This window comes from Corvus moneduloides, chromosome 6, assembly GCF_009650955.1.
Source record: "Corvus moneduloides isolate bCorMon1 chromosome 6, bCorMon1.pri, whole genome shotgun sequence".
Taxonomy (NCBI): domain Eukaryota; kingdom Metazoa; phylum Chordata; class Aves; order Passeriformes; family Corvidae; genus Corvus; species Corvus moneduloides.
Genome location: NC_045481.1, coordinates 35,291,397 through 35,317,488, shown reverse-complemented (window position 1 = coordinate 35,317,488; position 26,092 = coordinate 35,291,397). Strand labels below are relative to the sequence as shown.

Here is a 26,092-nt window from a genome sequence, read left to right as displayed (position 1 = left end):
TGGATTAACAGAAAGATGGAGATATAAAGTAAGAAAAGCACTTCAGGCAGCACCTTCCAACTATCTATGCACAACTAGTATCTACTAAGACTTTTTTTATTTTGCTTTTTAAATACAGAAAGAGTGGCAGAAGTTTCAGGTTGTCACCTGGATGGCCTGCCATTGTTGATCAATAAGATACTATACATTGCCAAGTATAGATCTATGCTGAGACAGAGAAACACCAGAGTCAGGGAATTCTTATTTACAGACCTGCATACTGAAGAGACAGAGGTGTGAATGAAAGCACAATTTAGGCTAGAAAGTTTACTTGCAAATGCACTTCTGGGAAAGGTAAAGTAATAAAATGCTGTAGTTTCCATTTTTCTCTATGCTTAAAGATTGTTCTGAAAAAACAGGACTTAATTGGGAGGAGGCTTTCCGTGAGCTTTGGATAGGAGTATTTCTGTACACTTTTCTCCCATTTCTTCTTGGGCCATACGAGCAAGACAGACATGTATCCCAACAAACCTAGTCTATGTTTTATAAAATGTGTGAGCTCCCTTGCTGAGGTTTTCTCCTTGAAAATATTGTTGTTTCTGATTTCAACACAGCAATGGAAAACTTGGTATTTCTGGTGGTTTGTTAGAAATGTCCCACTACTCTGAAGGTGATATGAAGGTGTAAGTCTAAGTTCAGTCCTAATCTTTCTGGTTTCCCTTTTTTTTTTTCTCCCCTCCTGGTTCTAACTGCATTTTAAAATGCTTTAAATGGATGCTAGAACTTGGTTAATGTGTAAGTCATTTGCACATGAAGAGGCAGCTTCAGATGTTGCTGCACCATCTCCCAAGAGATGTGGGTCAGTGTAGTATGTGAAATTGTGCTGGAGGAAATAAGAAGACACAGCCTGGACTAGTGGAAGGTGTCCCTGCCCATGGCAGGGGGGTTCGACCTAGATGATCTTAAAGGTCCCTTCCAGACCAAACCATTCTCTGATTCTGTGAGATGGTCTGTGCCAGTGCAGTAAGGGTATTAAGTGTTAGGTAGCTGTTAATACGTGGCAGACCAGTTGTGGTAGGTGAAGCCTGGAGCTGCCTAGGACTAAATTACAACAATATATCCATGTTTCTTGTTTGAAATCTCTTTCTGGCTAAAGAAGACTTTTAAAAACACTTAATATTGCAGTTAGATCAAGATAAAATTGATTTTGTTTTAAGCCAAGACTGTCATCTCTAAAATACATTGAACTGCTGCTGAGGAACACTGTGTATCTTGAAGGAGTTTGCCAAGTACCTCGCAGGTGCTTGCTCACTCTCCTCCCACCCCTCCCAGTGGGACAGAGATTCAAAAAGAAAAGGTGAATCTTGTGGGTTGAGATAAAAACAGTTTAATAATTGGAACAAACTAAAATATTATAATAATGATAATAATGAATGACAATAACAGCACCTAAGAGAAACAAGTGATGCACAGTACAATTGCTCACCACATGCTGCCCGATACCCAGCCCGTCCCAGAATGTGTTTGACCCCCTTACAGGTAACTCACCTAGCTGATATACTGGACATGATATTCTATGGTATGGAATATCCCTTTGTCCAGTTTAGGTCACCTGTCCTGGCCATGCTTCCTCCCAGCTTTTGTGCACTTCTTCACTAGCAGAGTATGGAGACACTGAAAAGTCCTCAACTTAGGGCAAACACTACTGAGCAACAACAAAAAGGTCTATCACACGAGTCATGGTTTTGCTCATCATTGCAAGTGTAATTGGACCTTGAATGCCTGTCTCCCACCTCTGAGGCAGGTGTTCTAACACTCAGTTTAGCACTAAGCATTAATGTTGTAGCATGCAGAGATCCAGTGTCCAGATTATCTCTCCCTATTAAATTCAGGAATCCAAAAGTGCAGATAATCCTGGAAGGAATGCAATCAGAAATATTTGTTATCTTTACTGCAGTACCAGACAAACAAAATGGTAGTGTAACACTGAGGACCAGATAAGCTGGTCCTTATTTTCATCAGAGAAGTTCCTGCAGCATGTAGATGTGGCTGTCTTCATAGTGCCAAGTAGTCAGGTGGTTAAACTGAATCAGGCCTCTTCATTGCTCCCTGTTGTCATTCTCTGTATTGACACACTTGTACCACGTGCTGAAATAGATAAGGATAAATTTTTCTTTGCTATTTCCTGATAATCTATTGGTTCAATAAACCCTGAGGTACAGAGTCCCAGGTTTAAGTGGCTCCTCTGTTAGATAGCAAGTAGTTCTACTTTGCCCTTTATTGCTAGGTAATTCTCTCTTCTGTAGAGTTCTGAGCAAATTTCTCAAATCTCAAACCAAACACCTTCTACAGGACCTAGTGAAGTATTTCTTGACTCAGCAGTGGCACGGTGATTCTGTGCACCATTTGTGTTTCTGAATTAGATCACTTTATTGCATTGCAAGGTAGCTGGCGTTGGCATGGATTCTCTCTGTGCTACTTGCCCGCATTGGGCTTTTGGTCCTGCCCAGCACTGTCTGATCTGTTTTCCAGTTTGCTGTGAGGACAGTTAAAACGGCTGGGAAAAAGTCATGCATCTCCCTCCTTCTCCGCTATGCCTACCCGAGACAACTATGGCCTACTCCTTAACCTTCCTAAGGAAACCAGCTCCAGCCTGGGGAGCAAGGCAGGGCCAGGCACAGATGCCGCGCAGGGGCCAGGCAAGGTGCGGGGGGCAGGAGGACGCCGTGCCGGGTTCCCCTGGGCCCGCTCCTCTCCCGCCTGTGCGGTGAGCGCCGGTGGCGGGCGGCCCCAGGGCGCCGGTGGGAGCAGCCCCGTCCCGCGGGGGACTCGCGCTGGCACCGCTTCCCGCCGCGCTGACTACAACTCCCAGCGCTCCGCGGCGCGGCCCAGCGGCGGCCGAGGAGGCGAGAGCGGCTGCCCCGGGAGCCGAGTTCTCCTTCAGGCCGCAGCATGAACGGCAGCGTGGCGGGCGGCGGCGGCAGCTACGCCGAGGAGATCATCAGCCTCACCCGCAGACCCTCAGGTAAGGCAGGGGCGACCTCTCCGCGCCGAGTCCGCGGCGCCTCCCGGGCCGGGGTAGCCGCGCCGAGGCCTGCGCAGCCCCCGGGGAGGCCGGAGCGGAAGCGCGGAGTGGCGGCGGCCGGCGGGGCGGCCGCGGCGGGCACCGAAGCGGCGGAGGGAGGGTCCCGGCGGGGAGGATCGAAGCGCAGCGCCCAGAGTTGCCGGGCCCAGCGGTCTCCCCTGCCGCGGCGTGCACTTGGAAAGGGCCGTGGCGGATACGCTGCCCTGGGAAAAGCTCGTGCCCTGCGTGAGGGAGCGGTGGCTGGGTCAGGGTCGGTCCTCTGCGGGAGCTCCGGTAGAGGCTGGTGTCCCTGCGGACAACTCGCCTCTGGTTTCGCCTCTGGTTTTCCCGGGAAGTTGCCATCTCCGGTGGAGCTCCTGTTGCTTCCAAGTGAGACGGCAGCCGCTGAGCCCTCAGCCGCGCTGGATACCCTGAGTCAGGGGCCATTAGAAAATAGTATGCCCAAGTGGCCATGCCCTGTACTGTCAGCTTGGCGTTCCTTGTGCGGCGTCCCTTGAGAGGCTTTGGGATGGTGAGAGAAAGTAGCATACGCTGGAAGGAAGAGAGAATGGGGCAGTTCGTGGGGCATTTTTTGGGCTTTGCTTTTCATGTCACAACAGCAGGTGCGCTCATGGAAACCTTGTATTTTTACAGGATTTATGGTGCTATTCAGATCACACTTTCAGAAGTGAGGGAAGTTGGCACAGCTCTGAAGCAAAATCCTGGCTATAGAGAATGGCAGGCTCCAGGGGGCTTTTGGAGCTAGACTTGTACTTTGGTGTGTGAGGCTTTCTCTGTAATTAAAATGAGCATGAACGAAAACGTGGCAGCCCTTCTGTTTTGCACAACTGCTGGGTGCGGCTGCTGGCCAGCCTTGGCTCCGTGGGCTCCCCAGAGACCCCCAGCTCCCACGTTGTTGGTGTGCGTGTTTCCTTTCTCTGGGGTGGAGGTAAGTCCTCCGCAGGGCTGGAGTTGGTCCTGGCCCTCATGCTGATGATCAGAAACCAGAGGATGTGAGCCCAGGGAGCAGTCCTTTGCCTCCCCCTGCTCTCCAGATTGGGCTTCTGATGTGAAAGCTGTGTAGCCCTACCAGCATAGCCATGAGCTTAAGCTAATGAAGCTGTGCTTGTCAGTGAAAACTGTGCCAGATGGAGCCGGTTCTGGTGGGAAGGCTGTTTCTGTACATCTGGGGACCTAAAACTTTAAGGAAGATGTAAGGGAATGTTAAAGGGCAGAGTTAAAAATGGTCTTGAATGTGGCCACTGTGATTTCAGTCTCGATTACCATGAGCAGCATTTGTGTAGTCACTGAGATGGGCTGTGCATCTTTAGAGTTAGGTTTCTAACTGTGTTACTTGAGTTGAAGGTCCTACTGCTCCTTATGGCCTTGATGCACTTGCCATGTGAACGATTATTCGTTTCTGTGGTAGGAACAAAACACTGTTATCTGTGAAGTACAATTGGATACTGTAATCTCTTGAATTGCAGTTTCGACTGCAACTTTTAAAATAGGTCTGATGCTAAACATTTCTGGCAAAAGTTTGCATAGGTTGTGAATGTATTTCCAGTGGCAGGACAGTGTATGTATGTCTCTTTTTCAAATTTTCTTGTATTCAATCTCCGTTTCCTAATCCTGCCAGTCATGACTTTTTTTTTAAAGGCCTGTTTGAGGGACTTTTTTAGTTCCAGGGAGAGTAAGTGAGGGATAGGGAGGTCTGCAGCCTTAGGGAGGGTCAGAAGTTTAGCCCAGAGCCTGCTTTTAAAGCTCTGCCATTCTGCTTCTGGTCCCTTGTAGACAAGAGATTTAGTGCTGTGTGCTTTCTTCCTCCCCTTACTCCTTTTCTTCCAGCTGTGCTGCATCTCTCTCTGTGGCTGCATGAACTGGAAGGGAGAGAATAGCAAAGAGCTCAAGGATTGATAGGGAAGATATTTTTAGGCAGAGTGGAAGTCTGAGTGCTGGAAAGGAAAGACAGAATGACAAAGCCCTGTGAATACTTAACTTGGTCTAGCATGAACTGCTGCCTCTTTGTCACGAAGATCTGCCTCTGCTGATGAAAGCTGTGACTCTTGATTATTTTTCCAGTTGTGGGTAAAAAGTTGCAAAGTGTAAACTTTTTTTCATATATATATACCTATTTGAGGGGTTTTATATATGAGAGAGAGAATCAAAGTGTACTGAGACCATGATTCCTTCTTTCTGGCTTTTTAATAAGTGTTGATTAAACCTTATACTTTCTCTAGTATTGATTTCCCCTTTTCCTAGGTTATTGGCTTTATGGCAAATAATTTTTAGGAGCGTGGATTTTTAATTTTTTTTTTTCTTTTCATAATGCTGTTGAAAGGTGTATTACTGTGCACAACTGGCCCTTCTTGGAACAGATATTATTCTAGTTGAAATGTCAGTATTTCTTCCATTTTCTCTTGCTTTCATTTTTTCCCTCACTTGTCTGAAGCTGCCAGGAAGGGAAGGAAAAAAAAGGTGTGGCAAAATTGCTGCTAATATTTCTTTACTTCCCAGCTGTAGATGCACACTTAAAATAGCATGACTCATTTTGTAAATGCTTTGATCTCCTGTGACTAATTTAAAATGCTGCTTCCCAGCAGGCACAAGGTGGTTTTACTTTCATTTGAAACTCTCCTTTCCAAGGTTTCCAGTCCCAATTTTGAGAGAAGATAAGAAAGAAAGAAAGCGAAAACAAATAAATCAGCCTGGCTGAACGTGGGCAGAACTTGCCCTTAGCTGTTCTTGACAATAGCTTTTGGATGACTGGTTTATGTCAGAAAAAAAAAAAAAAAGTTGTTTTTTTTCCATTTACTTTGATTGTGTATTTGATTTTTTTTTCTTTTTCCTTGGCTTTTCTTTCTTTTTTCATTGCAAGTCTCTTAGGGAATCTTTCCTGTCCCTTGTCATGCATTTTCATTTAGAGAGAAACTTAGCTGCATGTGCAATGGGGAATGTGCTCTCGTAATCTTTGGGTTTCCAGACTTCAAATTCAATTTGTTCTTCTGGGTTTTGATGAAACAAGAAGGCTTAACTTTAATCCAGAAGCTGGATCCAGCTTGATATCTGTAACTGAGGCTTCCTTTAAAGAATAATATAAAATGCAAAAATGTGGACATCAGTTCTATTAAATGTATGTGTATTCCTTTTTGTTTTGCTTTAAATTTGTGAACTTTGTTTTTATTTCCTGTCATGTTTGAATTCCTGGAACAGAACAAAGTGATTGTATACGATTTGAAGTAGCTTCATGTAACCTAATCTTATTCTTGGAGGCAAAGCACACCAGTTCTAGCTCCTGAGATGTGGAAGGGGAGCCTTCTGAGCTCTAGGTGCCCTCAAGCTGGTAGCACAGTTCTGCTTGCCTGTTTCCTCATTAGATGGGGTCTAATGCTCCTTGCCTTTCCTTATCCTGTTTCCCATCTCTCAAAATGCTTGTCAGAGGTGATTTCTTGTAGCTCAAAGGTAGTAATTTACTATAACCTCATGTGAAATGCAGAATACTTTTGTTTTCTTTCATCCTGTGCTGAAGAAGTGTATTCCTGCTGAGGGCTGAATCGGTGTCTCAGAAATGATGGCATGCCCCTCAGTACTTCCCAACACCCACCTGAAAACAGCTCACAGGTGTTCTGTGTAATGAAGCATCTGGGATTCTCAGGCATTTAGTGTCTCTCATTTAGTGTTTCAAGACCAGTTTCATGAGAATGACTTTCCTAGACAGTGCGAAGGTGCTTGGCAAGGATGATGCAGATTTGTGTGCTGTGAGTTTTTGTATGGTGGAGAAAGCAAGACAATGTGGGAGGGTGCAGTCCCCAACAAGCAAGACAGCAAGAATGTTTGAAGCTTTGAGCTTTTTCTCATTGGCTTTCTCTTTGGCTTACCTTAGGGTTGGGCTTCAACATTGTTGGTGGGACAGATCAGCAGTATATTGCCAATGACAGCAGCATCTATGTCAGCCGGATCAAAAAGGATGGGGCAGCTTACCTTGATGGCCGATTACAAGAAGGAGATAAAATTTTAGCGGTAAGCCCTTTCTTCTGTTGCCCCGTGTTCTTGGTCAGTGATGTGATATGAGAGGCAGGTTTTCCATCACAGTGCACGGAGAGAGGAAGGATGTGGTGAATGAGTTAGGTGATGCCAAGCAAACTCCATGGAGGAGCTGTCTTGGGGATCTGGGGAGAGCTTTGAGCACTAGGGAGCTGAGTGCCTCTACACATGGGCTTATCTCTTCTGCCTTCTTGATTTGCCACAGAAGTGCTTCGTAGTGCTGTGTTTGTGTTTCCTCTGTGACTTGCCTCCCTAAGGTTTTAGAATCCATCAGACCTTCTCTTGCTCACAGTGGATTATCATTTACACACATGTAATTAAAGGTTTTCCACCTCTTCAGTTTACATTTTTTGATTGGCAATCCACGATTTCTGATCTTTTTGCACAGGGGGATTTTTAGACTATAAAACCTTTAGGCCATAAAATTCTCTTCATTTCAGCTCCTCAAGAATAACATAGACTGCTTCTCCTTTCAGAAAAATGTTTTCAGGTGGCTGATGTTCACACCCACTGATTCTTCAGATAGCTGGCAATCATGTAAGAAATAAGCTTCACAAAGTGATGGGTGAAGAAGTAGCCTGTCCTTGTATGATGCACAACCTTTTTATACTCCCTAATTTTATTTTACACTTGCTTAATATGTTCCACATGTAATCTTTTTAGCCTCTGTAGACTGCCTTGCACTAATTGGAGCCTATTATTGATCCAGAAAGTGATATTAAGTTAAACAGAGAATATTATTCTCTTTTTCCTTGACAGTTTAATATTTATGTACTTGTGTTTGGGGTGTCTAAATATGAAGAGAAAGGAGGCACTGGATGTGATCTTAGGGGATACAATTAGGGGTAATGGGGATGAAAATAAAAAATTAGGATGAATACAATCACGTAGTGAGTGAAATCAAGTAGGTTATGAAACCCTGTGCCATCATATATTATTTTAAATTAAGAAAAATCCTAACACTTGCGAGTGGATGCCCATAAGTATGTAAGTAATTTTTTTTTTGGTTGGTTTTGTTACATCAGTATGTTTATGAATGTGTGTTTACAATACTCTCTCAGAGAGGTTTCAAAGGTACACCAGTAGAGGAAACAAGGGAAGAGACTTAAAATAATAATTTTGCTGTAGCTGCTCTTTTTTTTTCATTAGCTGTCAGAATCACACCTTTGATTTGTTTCCAGTAAAGCAACAACATCAGAAGCTGCTATTGACACAACTGTGGTCTTATATTCTTATTTTGCTTCTAGGTAGTTTTTTTCAGTACCTCTGTGTTTTTGCTTGGAGTTTCTCATGTTCTATCTCAACATATAAAAATACATCTATAAGATGAGTGAATGATTTATTTAATTAATTTGGATCTTCCTGATTATGGTACCATGTCCCAAATGAAGAATTATGTGAAAGATGAAGATTTTTATGTCTTATCCTTCCTATGTTAGCCTGCATTGTTAAAAATTTGCTTGTTTTTACCTTCAGCATCTGGTTTTCCTTTTCCTTTTTTGCTAGATCAATGGCAAAGACTTGAAGGATCTGCGGCACAAGGATGCTGTGGAACTGTTCAGGAATGCAGGCTATTACGTGTCTCTGAAAATTCAGCGCAGGGTATGTTTTACCTGTTTCTTAGGGTTATTTCTGGCCCAGTTTAGACTGGTTTCTATGCTTGGTGGCTATTTCATGAGGAAGAAGAGTATTGTGTCCAGGTGCTCAGTGTGATATGTGCATATAAAAATTTGCTTTGACCTATGACCTTCTCTCGTTGCCTCGGCTGTAATTGTCTTTGTATTACTTTGCAACCATATCAGTGAAGAGGTGAGTTTGGAGAGGTCCCCAGGTCTTTGTTTTGCTGGAGTATGTTGTGTTTGCTCACTGATCTCATTTCTCTGGGGTAAAGGTTTGTGTGTGAAGACAGAATCTCAAGTTGTCCAGTTTTATTTCAGTGGCCAAAATCTTACTGGAGAGAGATGTCCTTTTGTTTTAGAGGCCATCACTCATGTTAGTGTTGAAATGTGTGTGCAGCCCAATGCTACCAGACAGACACTGAGGTGCTGGAATGTGTCCAGAGAAGGGTAATGAAGCAGGTGAAGGATCTGGAGCTCAAGTCTGATGAGGATCAGCTGAGGGAGTTGGGGCTGTTTAGCCTGGAGAAAAGGAGACTCAGGGAAGACCTTATCACTCTTCTCAACTGCCTGAAAGGAGGCTTAGCCAGGTGGAGGTTGGCCTCTTCTCCCATGCAACAAGTGGCAGGACAAGTGGAGACATCCCCAAGTTGCACCAGGGGAAGTTTAGATTGGGTATTAGGAATTTCTTCACTGAAAAGGTGGTCAAGCACTGTAACAGGCTGCTGAGGGAAGTGGTTGAGTCACCATCCTTGAAGGCATTTAAAAATGGTGCAGATGTTGTGCTTAGTTTAATGATAAACTTGGCAGTACTGGGTTAATGGTTGGACTTGGTTACCTTAGAGGTCTTTTCCAACATAAATGATTTTACAATAATAGGAAATATGGATTGCTATAGTTTAAATATACTGGCACCATCTTAGATATAAAAAAGAGATGAATCCTTAATCCCCACCTAGCATGGAAGTGGACAAAAGAAATACTGATCTACCCGAAGCATGTTGGTGGGGAGAGATGGGTTGAGATCCCTTTTCTACTCCCTTAGCAAAGGAGTAAGTCTTCTGGACCCAGTGTATAAAGCAGGCAAGAAAAACAGAGAGAATTACTGATGCCTTTTTTCTGGTAAAGAGAGCAGGAAATAGTATGTGTGTGTCACTGCTTCTGCTGTATGAGGTGTGTCCTGCTCCACTTGAGTCCTAGTTTAGAAAGTGGCAGAGAAACATGAGGGTGCGTGGTAATGACTGGGCACCCTGCAGTGAAGTTCAGTCCATCCAAAGCTGTTTTCACCCTCCCATGTGTGAAGTCTGCAGGTACCTGGGGAAACAATTTTGAACATTCTTACAGAACCACCTGGTCCAGGCACAGAACTGGGGGCTCTTTTGTTATGGGCTCTGACATAAATAATTTTTTTTTCCTTGTAGTTGCAGCCACAGAATGGCCCTGTGGGTCATCGAGGAGATGGAGAATCAGGTGGGCTTCCTCTAGCAGCCATTCTTGTGCCAGGCCTGGCGCTTGCTGTGACAGCAGTCTGGATCTTGCTGAGGTATCGACAGCGGATGTGAAGAGGTCACGTCTGGGATATCACTGCGTGTTTTACACAGCTATGATGTGATTTAAAGATAAGAGAATCAACGATCTTGTCACAGACTGATGCCAGAAAGGATCATTGCCTATCACCAAAGCTGCTGATGATGTTCTTATATATTGATTTTGTTGCAGGGTGGATAGAAGCAGAGAGAAGAAAGGGAAGAGAGAAGACTGTGTTTATGTAAAGAGTGGGATAGCTGTATTTTTTGACAAATCTGAGGAGGTTTTGCCATCCTCCTCTATTTTGCACCGTGAACTTTCAAACACACTCATCTATTCCACATTTTAAGATGTAACTTTTGGTTAAAGGGAGTGGGAGTTTGGGTGGTTTTAAATCAAAAACATTTACTAGAGGCTTTGCCTTGTTTCCACAGAATTTTTTTTTGAATCTAATGAATTCTGTCTGAACAATGAATAAAGAGAAACAATGCAAAGGGTATATTACTTTTCCTATTGAAGTTTTGTTGGTTGTTGCTAAATAAATGCCTTAAGTGTGTAAAATCTGATCTGTGGTTTCACAGGTAAAATCATCAGTGTAGCTGCTGATTTAACAGTAATATGCAGTATTGGTGAGGTATTTTGCCAGTTGTGGAAAGATAGAAGATAGCCTGCTGCTAGAAGAAGATTTTGATTGTCAAAATAATTGCTCATTTTTGGGTCAGGGTTGTAAGAGAAAGCTTTCCACAAAATGCTAGCATACTGGAGAGAGACAAGCAGACAACTGAATCACAAGGATAAGTGGTGGCAAGAGATTTGGGCATTTGCTGAAGCTGTAGAAGAGTCTTTAAATTAGTAGTGAAGCAATAGTTCCTCCATTCATTAAGTGGGTTGAAGTCTGCATCTCTCAGGTTAGAGGTCTGTTTTGGGGGGTTACTTTTTGCACTTACTCTCTGCAGTCAGGAGAATCTAACAATGATTGAAAGGGAGAAGCTGAGAGCAGGCTGGGATTGTCCTGGCTGTTGCTTTTGAAGAGTTATGTGATGTTCAGGAGATAGGCTGTCAGCTTTAAGCCGGGGTAAAGCTTAGCAAGTAAAACCAGAGGGAAAAGACCCTCCTCTGGAAAGCATGTGACTGAATTTACCTGCAGGGTCTCATCTCCTCACTGTGATTTGAATAGTTTTCAATGCCCCAGCTTATAGGAGGCTCTGTGGGGTAAGACCTGTTTCTCTTGTCTCCAAGAAATCAATGTGTTTTGTTGTTTTTGTAAAAGAAAAGCAAAATGTATGGTCTGGTCTGTATGATGCCAAAAAAGAGATCACATATGCAATATATGTTTTCAAAAAACTGGTGTCTTGGTGCTTTACTTACCTTTATTCTCTATTGTTCTGTAGGACACTGCTGATGTATTTGAAATAGTTGTGTTTGCTCAGCACTGTCTGCTGGAGATAGAAGTGGTATGCTGTTGAACATGGCACTCCTAAATCACCACAGAGTTTCAGAGCACTTAGACCACATGAAATCTTGCTTTGGCCTATATAGACTTCTCTAGTGTAAGGGGAAGAAGTAAGAAGGAATTTTGCTCCATGTTCTTAGGGGACTTTGGGAACAATATTGATGTTGACTGGCCTGGGCTAATGTGTGCAGTGACTTGCCTTGGCCTGCAAACCAGTTGTGCTTGATAGCAGAAGGGCTGCTGTGTAGATAGATCTTTGCAGATACAGCGTGAACCAGCTTGTTTGTGACCTGCTCTGAGTATTTGGCTGTGGTGTCCATGTGGAGCACATGTGTTTATTAAGATAGATGGTTAGAAATTGATGCTGTTGTATCACAGCCTTCAGAATAAAGATGCAGACAGTGAGAAAATGGCCTGTCTTGTTAGCCTTTGCCTGAGTTGAGTTTCTGTGATGAGAAGGAGTATGTGGAACAGGCTAGGAGAATGAGGATTTGTGGAAGGTAGTGGTTAGTTTTAGTCATTTCCCACTGAAGTAAGAGAAAGCAAAACCTCTGGGATTTGTTTGTTTGTTTGTTTGTTTAACCTTTCAGCTTTGGGACTTTGATACTGTTCAGACATGACTGCCATTTATATTGCAAGCAGTTTATTAAGGAGGGGGAGGTTTATATCCAATGCCCAGATAATTGACATGGCTTATTAAAAAAGAAAAGGCCCTTCTGGTGCATAGTGTTCACAATTATTGAACTGCCACTCAGTAGCTTTTTCAGAAGTCTGGGTAGTGGTTTTTACTCAGGATTTAAACCATCCAGTCTATAAGTGAGGAACACCTTTGTGTATCTGCCTGATACCAAACAATCCCTTTTCTAATCCCCAGCTACCTCTTGTCCCATTTATTGACACAACCCAAGTGGAAAATACCTCAGCCCCAAGCTCTCCTGTGAACTGTCGCTCATACTACTTTGTCTCAGCAGCCGGACTGTCTCACTTAACCTTTCCATGTTTTTCAAAGTATTTTCCACCATGTGGTTTCTGAAGCCTTGAGTTTCATCTTCGCACTAAATGCTGTATATACATTTTCTATCACTGCAGAAGAAGCAAATTAAAAAAAAAATCTAGTGAGGACAGCTTGCAAATACAAGTGATCAGAGAGAGTTTACCTTTTGTTACAACTTAAATCTCTGGTTTTTTTTAAAAAAGGTAAGTTGAAATCCTGAAGACAAAAAGCATCCTATCTGTAATTTATGTTTGTTTTGTTTAAGAAGTCATTTGCCATTAATACTGAGGGCAGCTGAAACTCTTAAATAGCCATGTTTCTCTCCGATTCTCATCTATTCCCTCAAATGTATTGTCAACTTGCTTATCTGCTGAAGAATGGATTTTCAGGTCCATAATTGAAAGACAAATCTGTCTAGTTTGACTTTCTGTATATTCTAGGCATTCGTGTTTCAGAGTCTTTAGAATTGTATGTGCTAATAATACATATTTTGCTAGGGCGTAACAGTGAGAAAGAGCAGCCAAACTTGATCTGAAGATTGGTAGATGCACTACTTCTGGTGCTTTTTAATTAACACAAACTGGAAAGGAGTGTGTGGGAGGGAGAGGTGTCTTGCTTTCAATTTGCCTTTAGGTTCCAACAACTGGTTTGTTAGCTTATTCAGTGCCAGATTAAAGAGGCCTCTAATAACTGATGGTCCCTCCCTTTGAGGGGATTTATGTGTTGTAATTGCCTTACCTCTCACATTATTTTTAGGAAATGAGGCCAACTGAGCCCTTTCAGATTCTCTGTGTAGGGTACTTTCTCTCTTTTAGTAGTTTCTCTGGCTCTGTGTACCTTTCCAGTTTCTGTATTGCTTTGTAAAATCCAGACACTCCAACCACATGGGAGTCCCACTATTGACAGTGCCAGCGCCCCGTGCTTGGAGTTCTTAATACCATCTTTATCTGCAAACTTTGATTTTTTTTTTTTTTTTGTTAAGATACAGATAAGTACAAAGCACATTTAAGCCAGCTCCCAAGAGCTTGCTTTTCTTAACTAACTTCTACAAGTCTGTTACGAGTGGCATACAGCTTTGCCCTTCTTGCCCTAAGGAATCTGTAAAAAAACACCATTGCCCCATGAGGGGTAACTTCTCTCAGTTTGTAGGTCAAAAGAATGATTCCATTTGGTCCTAGTGTGACACCAGAAGCAAGTGTTAAGTGCCTGTATATTCCAGCTTCTAAATCCTTGTCCATATGCAATGTGACCTTCGTGGTGTGGGGGAAGGTGTCTGACTTTGCATTTTGTTGAATGACTGCACCTCCTGTTTGCATTGGCTGTGCACTGACCAACCAAGATTACTGTCTCTCTGCCTTGTCTGCTGTATTATTTACCAGTCCACTATCATTGGCAGTACTGGTTTTGCCTTCTGCTGGATCATCAACAAAAATAGTGAATGGAGTTTGGTACAGAGGCAACTTCCCCCCATGGTTACGATTTTTCAGTAGCCGTTGGCATCTCTTGATTATCGGATTCTTTGTCTGTTTAATGGATGCATTTTGATAGCGTATGGCATTGAGTTTTTTAAAATACATGTATCAGCATGTTGCATAGTACTAAGTAGATTATGTTTGAGTGGTAAGTAAACTTCATTTGTTCTCTTGCTGACAGAAGCTGATACAAGGGTAAGGATTAGGTCAGGTGAGCTTTATGAGCCAGTCTTTTTCCCTGTCCTCTCTCCTAATTTATTGATGTGGGCTTTACTTATGGAACTTATTTTTCTCTACCCACGTTGAAGGAAAGAACAGATAACTTACTAATGGGACAGTGTTCCACAGGCTGGGGGCCCAAAGGAAGGCTTACACACAGAATTCTGAAGGAGGGCCTTAACTATACCCTTGTTCTCAGGGTTTTCCTAATGACACTTGAGGCAGACTCAGGCTACATCCATGTTGCAATGTGTGGTACATGTCATCTCTGGAGCTCTGTTCTCTTTCCACCTCCACTCCAGGCCTTTCAAAGCTTCCTTCAAGACAGGGCCACATGCGATGAGAACGTACACAGGTGTTAATGAAGAGCAGTGTTGAGCAGACTCAAAACAGCTTTCCTTGTCATATTTGACAGCTTTTGTCCTTGCTGCTGCAGCTGTAACTGATCGCGGGCAAACTTTGCTGTAGAGTGACTGTATTTCTTACCTGGCTGCCCAAACCAACTTTTCTAGGCTGAAACTCTTTGTAAGGAATTGTAAGTGTGATGTTTATGCAGGATAATTACTCAAAGCAGCGTGTGAATGATTTGAGAGTGTTCACCAAGCTGTATGCTCGTGTTTGTGTTCAGGTCTTCCAGCCATGTTTCCATTTGGTAAAGTTCTCTTCTCATCTCTTTTCACCATCTCTCAGCAGCCTAGCATTTGTGCCTGGCTTGCATTTTTTTGCCATGACACATAAGCAATTGTTACAGAAAAATTGCTGCTTTTGCTCTGTGTCAGCAAGTACTGATACTTGTTAATTCAACTGGGTTCCCTTAGTTGCTTTGAGCTAGCTATTGGATTTGGTATCACTTACTCATTTTCTCTTCCATTTGGAACATGAATGTTGGCACTTAATTCTGTGACTGCCCTTGTTCTGTCTGGTTTGTCAAGGAGGACAGATCACCAGAACAGGAGCATGAGCATGTGTGTGAGGGAGGGAGGCTGTACAATTGGAGCAATAAGAGGTTCTGGTCAGCACTGAACTGAGTCCAAAGAAGCCCTGAGAGGTTTGCTCCATGGATAGGGATGCTATAATGAAGTATCTTACTAAGCATCAATATCTTAAGCAGGGTTGTTTGGATTCTACAGCAGTAACAGCTGGATTCCAGCTTTGGGAATGCTTCTGAAGACCTGTGTTGATGTTGTGACAATTCACAGCTTCAGGCCTGCCCTTTTTTGTCTTTACCGCATGTCTGTCTTCCCTTTCCAAGTTCCTGATCATGGTGCTGCTGGGAAAATGATGTTTGTATTTGTTAGGGCTTGGCAGTTGACATTAGACCTGTATCCCATTTCCTGCTATGGGTTGGATATGCAGCATAGACAGCTCTTAGAGTTAACCTGCCAGATGACTGTATCCACCACTTAGGGAAGTGCAGCGGAAGTGCAGCAGAAGTGCAGTTTATGCTAAGCATGTCATTCTGCTGGGACAGACTATTTCCAGGGAAAGAAGGGAGAAAGAAAGTTCAGTAAAGGCATGCAGATTTCAGAAAGAAAGCTGTTCTTGTGCTTGAGAGCAGGGTTGTCTGTTGATCTGTGGCTAACATCTCTGGGAAAAGGGGGTTTTTTTGGAAAGGTAAAGTGGATAAAAAAAAGGGCTGAAGAAAATCTGTTTGTCCTTGTTCATAGTGAATGTGTGAGGAAAGTGTGCTCCTAAAGAAAATGAAATGAGATCTAAAAGAAATGACAGCTGAAGCCGGTTCAGTAGGACTGCTAGGGCTGGGGAGCAGGGAGGGGGAAGCCAGGGAATGCAGCTGGGGCTGGCTGATTGGAACTCTGTTTTCTGGGAATGGAGAAATAGCAGTGTAAGGCATAAGCTGCTGTTTTTTCACCTTTGACACAGCTGCCTACTTCAGCTAACCTAACTAATAGTAAGTACTTGATGAACCACAGAGCTACTCTGGATGCTAATAACACAAATAGACTAGAACCTCTGTTTCCCTGAATCACTTGAAATTTATAGTTCACAGTTTTCAAGGCAGATGGCTGATATTAATTGAAAGACATCAAGTTGTTAAATGGGAAGTAGTCTAGGTTAGATGATTCTGTGGTTATTAACATTCATTCATGCAAAAAGGCCTGGATCCTTAAGGATGTTTTTAAAATTTAGAATATTTGAGATACTAGCAATCTGGTGTTAAGTTGTTAGTATAGAGATTCCCAGGGGAACTAGAGACTATGAAAGAATTACTTGCTTAATTAGTGAGATATTTGCTGTCCCACTTAAATACATAGCCTGTATGGGAGTCCAGATGCAGTACATGAAATAATGGGTTCACAGTTATCCCAAATGGTCTTTTTCAGTCATTGCTCCTCAGCATGTTTTGGTAAACTTATAAATGAAATAATAAAAAAGAATAAGAAAGGGGATAAAATAATTGTAATATTTAGGGCTTCTTTCACTTCCTTCTTTTTAAATATAGCAAGTTAATACAAAGCTTGGGAATATGATTCAGAAATTTAATTATTAAAGGTGAGTAGTAATCCATGATTATATGAATGTTTTTCTTCTTTCATTGCGTAAATAATACTTTTCAAAAGGGGCTCTAATGAATGTCGAGAAGGCTTTATGCAGTTCTGCTTATGTTCCTTCACAGACTATTGTCAGCTGATGCTCAAAAAGGTGTGCTGGTCACACACTGACAGCAAAGATAATGCTTTTGCCTGCAAAGTGCTCTTAGACATGGGAAGTATGCATGTATCCTTGGCTTTGCCATGTTGGGGTTGCATGGGAAGGGAGCAGAAATCGGGTATGGAGTAAAGCCAGAAAAGGCACAGAAGCAAGGAGTGGGACACACTGCAGAAACCAAACTCCTAGGCCCCTTCATCCCAATCCCTGCATCTGTGTGGGCCTTCCAATTTCCAGCTGAGCTGTCACATGCCACATGGCTGAATTATGGCAGGAGTGCCACAAAAAGCCAGTTTGTCTGCCAGGCCAGCACTTGGAGATCACAGTTCTGCAAAGAAATGTCAGTCTGGAGTCCCTTTTTCTTAAATTGCTTGATTTTTTTTCCTAGCAGTGGTCCCATTTTTGCCAGTTAGCTATAAAACACTGGGGGAGCACTGTGTAGGTCAAGCATATGGTCAAGGAATCTGATCAAACTGATAATTTCCTTCTAATATTAATTAGAGGAGAGTGTTTGAATCTGTAGTGAAATTACACAACACAGTGTTTTATGGGCTCCACTGCATTTTGCTCAGAGGTTGAAAAAGGATGTTAGATGTTCTTCCATCGACATTTAGACATGCTGGGATGAGGAGGAGAAAGCCTTCTTCATTCTGTATTCAAGTTCTCCTTGCTTGTCAAGCTTAATTAATCTTTCCTTTAACTGCTGGTATGTCCCATTTCACTACTGAATTTGTTTGTAGCGCATAAATACTTCTAAAAATCCTAAACAGGGAATGTAAGAGCACTGATCAGCTGAATGAGAATATGTGCTCTGAAGCTGTGCTATGAAGCTAGAAAATAAACACAATCCAGCACGTGGACTTCCGTGGCTGTGGTTAAAAAACAAGAAAGCTTAGTCAAAATGCTGCTTCAGAGAAAGCACTTTGCTACTGCTGTCTCTAAATGCTGTTTCAGATGCTGGTGTCAGAACGTGTATGCTGTTGTTCAAGGTGAATGGTGCAGTATGGAGATGTGGGCTGGTGGGAAAGGCCCGAATTACAGAAGATGGACTGGAGAGAGAGGAAGGTTTGGATAACCCTGAGGATTCAACAGTTGCTGCCAAAGGACAAGGTTTGTGCTTCTGTCAATGTCTTGGAAGCATCTGTGCTGATTCTTTGCAAAGCAGGTCCTACTTGCCCAAAATGCAGGCATTTTTTTTTGCATAAAGCCTTGATTTTGAAGCAGTTAAAAGTAAAGGGATTTGTTCTCAAAGGCTTCAACTGACTGAAATAGATTCTGACAGTCATGATATTTAACATTTTAGAGGTGAGATTGTAGGCTGCCCTTTAACAGGGACAACCATTTCTGATGCGGCGCTAAACAACAGAAGATGCAGAGGTTCAACATTTACCGTTGAGAAAAAACCCCCAGTGTTAAGCTGGTGTTCCCGCTGTGATTCCTCTGGCAGTGGGGAGAGGTGGGAGGGGAAGGAGGATGGCAGATAGTTGTCAAATGGCTGTTACTTGTCAAATGCTGATCTACTTTAACAGCACCAAAATGGAAGGCGTGGGACAGGGGTGAACTAGCGGGAGGGAAATCCAAGTGTGCCACAAAGTTGTCCTCCTGAGATTTTGATTCAGAAATTCAAATTGCTTGACATGCCTTTTAAAGGTATTCTGTACATCTCCCATATGGATTAACTCTTAAGGTGCTGAAAGTAGAGTGCTTGCTTTGTGAAACCAGCAGTAATGGCAGTCATTTAACAACTGCCCTGGTAAACGCTTTGCAGTGCACAGTTGCTTTAGCGCCCATACTTTCCATGAGAGTGCTTGATATACTTGATCTATCTGAACATAGCGTTAAGTGTGTAGCAAGGTATGGGTGAAAAGAATGCAATAATAATGTGTTAACAGAAGTGACCCATCTGTACAATCAGTGCTTGTTGAAGGTACAGTCACTGAGCATTAGTGATTCATTAGCAATTCTTGACCCACTGGTTTCCAAGGTGGCAGGATCAAATTAGTGCAATGTTCTTGTTATGTAAATACACATTGATGGTTCTTGTTTTATAGGGAAGGGTCAGAAAAATGTTCCTGCAAGTTGGGAAGCACGAATGCTAAGAAGAATGTAGAGCAAAGAAAATGTGAGATTAGTGCAAATGACACATTGTGCAGATGGTGAAAGGGATGAGTCAGACTTGGATGTGCTAATAGCTGTTATTGATGAAAGAACTCTTTCTGAAACAGTTGTTAGTATGGTTTAAGTTTATCATTTGGGGGCCTGTGTGTTTATCCCCAGCCTTTAGCAACACAGACTGTTCAAGAGCTGGCGCTTGTAGCCGTTTGTTCACAGCTGCTTGCACACATGGCTGCATGGAGATCTTCTCCAGCAAGATGATCTATGCCAGAATCAGGAACTGGCTGTACTGTTATCCCTTGGCTAAGAGGATACATGTCAATTGTTGAAATAACCTTAAAAAAGCAGGAAGAGGGCAGAGAATAGAGAGCTTTAATATTTCACCCAGCACATCTTTAGCTTTACAACCCATAATACGCGGCACACTAGAAATATCTAGTTACACATGCCAGGAGGAAAATCTGCCCATCAGTGGAGTTACCTGGGTTAAAGAGAGGGGATGTTCTTGCCTTTCCCTTATTTCACTGCCTAAACTGCAGTTCCCTGCTTTTAGAAGAGGATGCATTGATTGTGCTTCTTTCAGGATGATAGAAATGAACATTTCCACAGGAGAGATAACTCCCAACAAGGGAACTGGGTCCAAATGTCATACAAATTGCTGGACCAAGTGTTTGTTTAGAGTGGAGAAAAGCTGTGAAAAGCTGATCTAAGTGGACAATGCCATAGCTCTCTAAGCAATAGTTCACAGGCACCAGCTGTTTTCTAGAATCTGATCTTTATCCAAATCCCTGCTGTTTTTTGGTTTGCAGAGCTTCTGTTCAAGTCCTATCGTCTCTCTGAATGGAAGGAACCTTCACACAGATAACTTTGCCTCTGGTCAGCTATTGCAAAAGATGCCTTGGATAGTTATAGGAGATCAGGGAAAGGAACAACTGCCCAGTAACAATGAAGATCTGCTCCCAAGTGGAAAGAGATTTGACTATGTCCCATAGCATCTGTGTCTGGCCACAAATCCTGCTACAATAGCAGCCTTAGAATACTGATGTCATGTAAGAGTCATCGATACGAAATATATATAGGTTCTCTCTCGCCCATTAGTAGCACAACCTATAAAAACACACCATGAAGATCTAGAGCTTTTGATGTCTTCTAGGCAAGAATGTGGCTTCATAAGACAAGACAAACTCTATCATAGTATCCCTTTCATGAAACTCTGTTTTTCTGACCATGGAGGATTAAATTTTTGTCTGAAATGAAAACAAAATTTGGCTACTAGCTTTTCTACCAGGGAAATGCTGCGGGAAGAAGTATATTTGGCTTCCCAAATGGTTCTTGGTTACAACCTTTGCTATTAACAGTATAAAACTTCTTTGCATTTTCTGGAAATTAGTGAGAAAGCCTTATCAAGCCTCTTGGATATTTGAAAAATTTTTCAGTAGGGAGAGCTAGTGGTTGAACTAGATTGGTGATACTCTTTACTAGACTAGAGGCTTAGCAGAAGGGAAAATTAAGTCACTAACTAGAAAACCTTCTAAGACATTTTTGTATTTTAAGCAAGTCAAGTAAAAGGTATCACTTCTCTGTATAAAATCTGTATGAGGGTATCACTTAAAATACTGTTATTGTATTGCTAGTCTCCTCCAGTTCAAATTTTAACAAAATACTTCCAAGTGTTAAAAGTTGATGGATCCTGCTGTTTACCTTCTGTCACTGAGGAAAATTCTTCATTTATTCCTGTTTTTCTGTCCTCAATCATAGCTCAGAATGGTCAAATTTTACTTCTTGCAACTCAAATAAAAATTATTCATTACTCCACCATGAGGAACTTCACTAGATGACCCCCAAAAATAGGAGTTGGTCCCTAGTTCTCTCCTGCTAAATGCTCTATTGAGAAAAGATTTACAAAGATGTACAGTAGAGGATACTTTTTCTTTGTACCATAATCCTTCAGGATGACTTCAGGATTCTGCTTTCTAGGAGCCATTCAGCTGATTTATTAAGAAAGTGAGCAAGGTCTAACTTGCCCAGATTATTATCTGAACCTTTTGAAATTAGGTAAAAAACAAGCTTGTTTTCCAGTTCTCTGGAAGAGTTGCCGCTCTTAATAAGGCTGCATGTTTTTACTGTGTATCTAGTCACTTAAAAGTTCAAAATCTAGGCCTCATGCTTTGCTGCACACAGCCCAAATCCCTTTGGGTTGTTAGTACTAGAGAAAGTGATTATATAATTAGGAATCTTTGATGTTACCTTCTAATTTCAAAAAACTATTCAAGGTCCTTTTCTCATCTAGTACAGCAGGTAGCATTTGTGCTTTTTCCTTGTCTCTTTCAAGGAGTTACCCAGATCTCACTCCAAAACTCCCTGATTTATTCTCCACATCTGCTTGTTCTGTCAGGTTTTTTGCTTTCTTCTCCTACTCTTCTGGTTCTTGTGGTGTTTCTCCTGACTCGTCTCTCACTCTCCTGCCGCTCTGTATGTGCAGCCCTCTACCAAAAGCAATGTAAGCCTTTGGCCCTTTTCTAGAGTGCATGAGTGACCCCAGAAATGCCCTTGTTTTGGACAGTGATGTATGCTCATGTTTGGAGTGCAGACTGCTACAGTCTTTCAGAGAACATACTAAATAATTCATAGGTTTTCTGCTAGTTTCAATATGTACGATGTTGGTTATGATAGATTCTTACCTTTGTTATCAAACTGCAAGTCAGCTAAACTTCCACACATGGAGATAGGCTTCAGGGTCCTGATGTGTCTGGTGATGTGTCATTGAATGCAAAGATTATTCCAAAGAGAGAGCAGCAGTCTCTTCTTCTGCAGGTGAGCTGTGGATAGAGATTCTTGTTTGTTCACTTCTCCATGAACTTAAGGTTTTCCTATTCCTTCACCTTTCAAATTTACCAGAAAGGAAAGTAAGATTCTTTCTGCTTGCAGTTCTCCAGATCACTTCCTGTGCCTTTTTGTAACAATACAGTGTTTTCTATGCTCCTGTCCTCCAGAGCAGAAGCTGATCTTAAGAGATAGTATGATTTTTGGTTGAGATGCCAATGGAAAGCTGTACTAACTCTCTAGTCTTTTTGCTGGTATTTTGCAGGTCAGAAGAGTGCCAACCCAAATGACTCCCTCTGGAAGGAGTTTCTCTTTAAGGGACTCTTCTGGGAAGCTGTCAGTGCTCAGCTCAGTGAAGAGTCACGGACTGGGTTGTGCCTCCCACAAACTCTGAAGCTGTATAGTGTTCAGAGCCAGTCCTTTACAGATGATAGCGCTGAGAAAGATTCAGGAAGGAGTGATCTAGTCATGTTGCAGTGGGGATCCTGCAACACGCATATATCAAACCAGGAGTCCCGTGGAAAGGAAATATATATGGACAGACAGATTCTTGATAGCTGTTTCAGAGATGTTTATTTCTCCAGCCGCATGGCCGGGGCTCTGCTGAGGAACTGTTCCAGTCACGGGACCAAGGGTCCTTCTGCCCGCGCAGGGAACACAAACCAACCCATGGGAACGAGGCTGAGCAGGGGCAGGGAAGCCCCGTGTCTGTGCCCTCAGGGCCCCTCTCCCAGGGCTCCATGGCAGGGGAGGGACCCCAACACCTCACCCGTTTTATTTTAATAAAAGGAGAATGAAAACAACTGGATAAACATAACAAGAACAGTTTCAGAACAAAACAAGCCACCCTCCTGAGTCTTTAAATGTCCAAACAGATTCTCTGGAACATCTTAGGGCTGACAGAAGGGAGACAGAATTCTCTGAGCATGCTTTGTGGGGAAACTGAGGCAGGAGAGGGTTTAACTTCTTCCCTCCCCCTTTTCATCCCCCACTCGGCATTGGAAAGGGATTTTTGGGGAAACAATTGGCAAAAGCATGGTTTTGTGAGGGAAACCATGGATGAAAAAACGGATTGGGAATACACTGGGGGTAATAGGACATAGGGTAAAAGGGAAAGGTGGGATTAGGAAAGGGAAACTGTAGGGGGGGCTTACAATGGAGATATTGTCTAACATGACTACGATTTTTTGCATATATACTGCCTTTTACAGGAACACCATCAGGCCCAGTGACCTGCGATGCTTGTAACCCTTTTCTCCCTAGTACAATATTAAATTCCACCACCTCTCCATCTCCCAAGCTTGGGATGCATTTTTCAGGGTTATTCTTTTTAATAGCAGTTCTATGCACGAATATGTCTTGCTGGTTGTCACACCTTGTTATAAAACCATAATTTTGCTTAACATTATACCATTTTACTATCCCTAAGATCTTAGTTTCTATGATCTTTTCCTTTTTCCGAGTGGCTGCTGTTTTCTGTCTCGCTGCGTCTTTGCTCTCTCTTTCGGTCGCTCCCGTGTTGGAATTGTCGGGGCTGCTGGTGCCTGCGCGCTCTTCCCGGGGTCGCGTTCGGGGCTGCGCGGGCCGGGCCGGGCCGCGCCGCTCAGTTCTCCGCGCGTCGCCTCCTCTGGTCGCAGCTTCGCTGCCAATGCCGGGTGCTGCACCCACGTCTCGGCCGGGCCCCCGAGCGACGACCCCTCCGCGCCCTGCTCCAGCGCGCGTCTCGGCCGGGCGCGGCTCCGTTCCACCGCCGCTGCCGCCAGCCGCTGCCCGCGCGCCTCCCCTCTCAGTCGGGCGTTCCCGGGGCTCGCTCCACCACGCGCTGCGGGCGGCCGGGCGGGCACCGCCGGGTCCCGCCGCGCCTCGCTCCACCACCGACACTGCGGCTCGCGTGGCTCCGCCCGCGCGCGGGAACTGCCTCGCTGCTGCTCGCAGAGCGCTCGGTGCACGTGGCCTGGGCCGCACAGTCCCTGAGCCAGGCTTCCCTTCCCCAGGACACAGCTGACATTGCTCAGCAGTCTCGGTAACTAAATAATATTCACGAAAATATTCTTCCATCGGCATATATTTTGACTCAAATATTAACTGTGTCCAAACGGTTTTCCAAAAGCCCTTGGTAAGAATTAAATCCCATGAAACATAGAAAAAGTTCTTAAACAACCATGCCAGGAAGTGTTTCAGTTCTTTCTGAGCTTGAATCAAGCTAAAATTTACAAATCGTTGTTCAAGAATCGTTTTAAGTTTAAGATAAATGTCCATATGCGGCTCTGAGAGCCAAGAGTCTTCCCACGGTTCCTCCATAGTTTAGATACGGAATAGCAAAGCAAAACCAAGAAGAGGAATCCAAAGTTTCCAGGGTTTACTCACACAAATCAGTCGCTTAGGGATCGGGGATCGTTCTGCTCTCAATTCTCCACCATTTGTTGCAGTGGGGATCCTGCAACACGCATATATCAAACCAGGAGTCCCGTGGAAAGGAAATATATATGGACAGACAGATTCTTGCTAGATGTTTCAGAGATGTTTATTTCTCCAGCCGCATGGCCGGGGCTCTGCTGAGGAACTGTCCCAGTCACGGGACCAAGGGTCCTTCTGCCCGCGCAGGGAACACAAACCAACCAATGGGAACGAGGCTGAGCAGGGGCAGGGAAGCCCCGTGTCTGTGCCCTCAGGGCCCCTCTCCCAGGGCTACACGGCGGGGGAGAGACCCCAACATAGTAATACTGCAGTGAAGCAAGTGGAAGATCTCCTAACAGGTAGTGCATTGTTTTCTGGGACAATTTAATAAAGCTATAGTGACCCTGTAGTGTTGAGGGAGTAATACATACACCCTTTAGAGGTAGTTACCTTATTTCTGTGAAGAACCATGTAATTAGTGGTGTTCTAACAGCTGCTTTCCATTCCCAGCTTCTTCCACTCTTGTATCTTGTTCAGAATTGAAGATCACTTAAGGATATTGGCAGATAAGGTTCTTTTATCCACAAACTGCCCTTTCCTTTCCTTGGCTTTATCTTTCCCTCTTTCAAGCATCAACTGTTATGGCAACAGGAAGGTCGGAGGCAAATAAGCAGCTGGCAGTCTTCCTAATGGGCAGAAACAGAGGCTGGAATCTCTCCTGAATTCAACAGCACAGTGGTAGAACTGCAGTAGCATTGCTAACAGTGGCACAGAGTGCATTTTGAGCTCGCAGGGTAGCTGGATTTAATGAGGTGAGATACTGCTCATGTTAAACCTTCTACCAAAGCTGAACAATGTGATGCATGCAAATGCAGAAAACGTAGTTTATGGTTTTAAAATGGCTTTCCCTATTTATTGGTTTTTCAGAACAAAATGGTAAAATATGGTTTGGGCTGCAAAACTAGGTCTGACCTACTTGCTTACTTGTTGATTCTGGACTACTTCAAGAAGGAAAAAAGAGGGATATTGTGGTTCCCTCTCTTAATCTGGCTTTAATGCAATGCCCTTCTTTTAGCCTCACAGGTTTTCCACAAATTAGAGGAAGTGTGTGTGTGTGGGGAAGTCAGTTTGACAACTATGGAATTAAATACTTGGGTTCCAGGGTTTGATTTCCAATATACTTGTATCTAATCCCTTCTGTTGTCAGTGTCTTTTGTTGGACCCTTACTCTGCAGACTGTTTTTTGGACATATTTCTATTATGTTTCAATCCATTTTCTTTTTGTCTGCTGAGAGTTTCCTTAGCTCACACTGTTCCCAGTTATAGGACAAAAAAAGGTTATTTTACAATCGATTTGCCAGTAAAGTGACAATGTTTGGTAACTAACCTTTATTTAGCCACACATTTAAATGATGCAGATTTACCAGGTCTAATGTGACAGATTCATTCTTGATGTGATTGAAAGGCTGAATGTCCGTAGTTATCTGTGAATAAAGGTGAATACATATTTCCAATCTCAGTCTTACTCTCTTGAACTTCGATTGAAGTGTCAATCCAAACTCCATTGCTTGGCATCATCTGCTTACTAATTTGAAATCAATCCAGAGTTGAAATACTCTCCATGCTTCAGGGCAGTTCAAATTTGAATTTCAAGGAGGAGGAGGATCTGGAGGTAGGAGGAAAGCCAGTGGGGTTCAATAATTACTAGAAGTGTTTTAATTA

General features: G+C 43.2%; 2 protein-coding genes across 2 annotated transcripts in view; both read left to right on the top strand.

Moving 5' to 3' along the window:
* Nucleotides 1-2,836: 2,836 nt before the first annotated feature.
* SYNJ2BP (synaptojanin 2 binding protein) lies at nt 2,837-11,574 on the top strand. Its single transcript, XM_032110617.1, has 4 exons — nt 2,837-3,004; nt 6,927-7,063; nt 8,594-8,689; nt 10,125-11,574. Exons 1-4 carry the CDS (start codon nt 2,932-2,934, stop codon nt 10,263-10,265), a joined length of 447 nt encoding a protein of 148 aa, XP_031966508.1. The 5' UTR covers nt 2,837-2,931; the 3' UTR covers nt 10,266-11,574.
* LOC116444894 (deubiquitinase DESI2-like) overlaps nt 2,919-26,092 on the top strand; it is a 95,100-nt gene continuing 71,926 nt past the window's right edge. The window contains exons 1-2 of the mRNA XM_032110614.1: nt 2,919-3,004; nt 17,990-18,145. Of these exons, the coding sequence (XP_031966505.1) occupies nt 18,029-18,145 (117 nt within the window). The 5' untranslated portion in view covers nt 2,919-3,004; nt 17,990-18,028. The remainder of the gene's footprint in view (nt 3,005-17,989; nt 18,146-26,092) is intronic.

Bases quoted from the DNA above. Each gene is read 5' to 3' on its own strand.
- SYNJ2BP (XM_032110617.1), top strand. From the start codon at position 2,932: ATGAACGGCAGCGTGGCGGGCGGCGGCGGCAGCTACGCCGAGGAGATC. The intron at 7,064-8,593 runs GTAAGCCCTTTC...CTTTTTTGCTAG, and splicing joins AAGGAGATAAAATTTTAGCG to ATCAATGGCAAAGACTTGAA. The intron at 8,690-10,124 runs GTATGTTTTACC...TTTTCCTTGTAG, and splicing joins CTCTGAAAATTCAGCGCAGG to TTGCAGCCACAGAATGGCCC.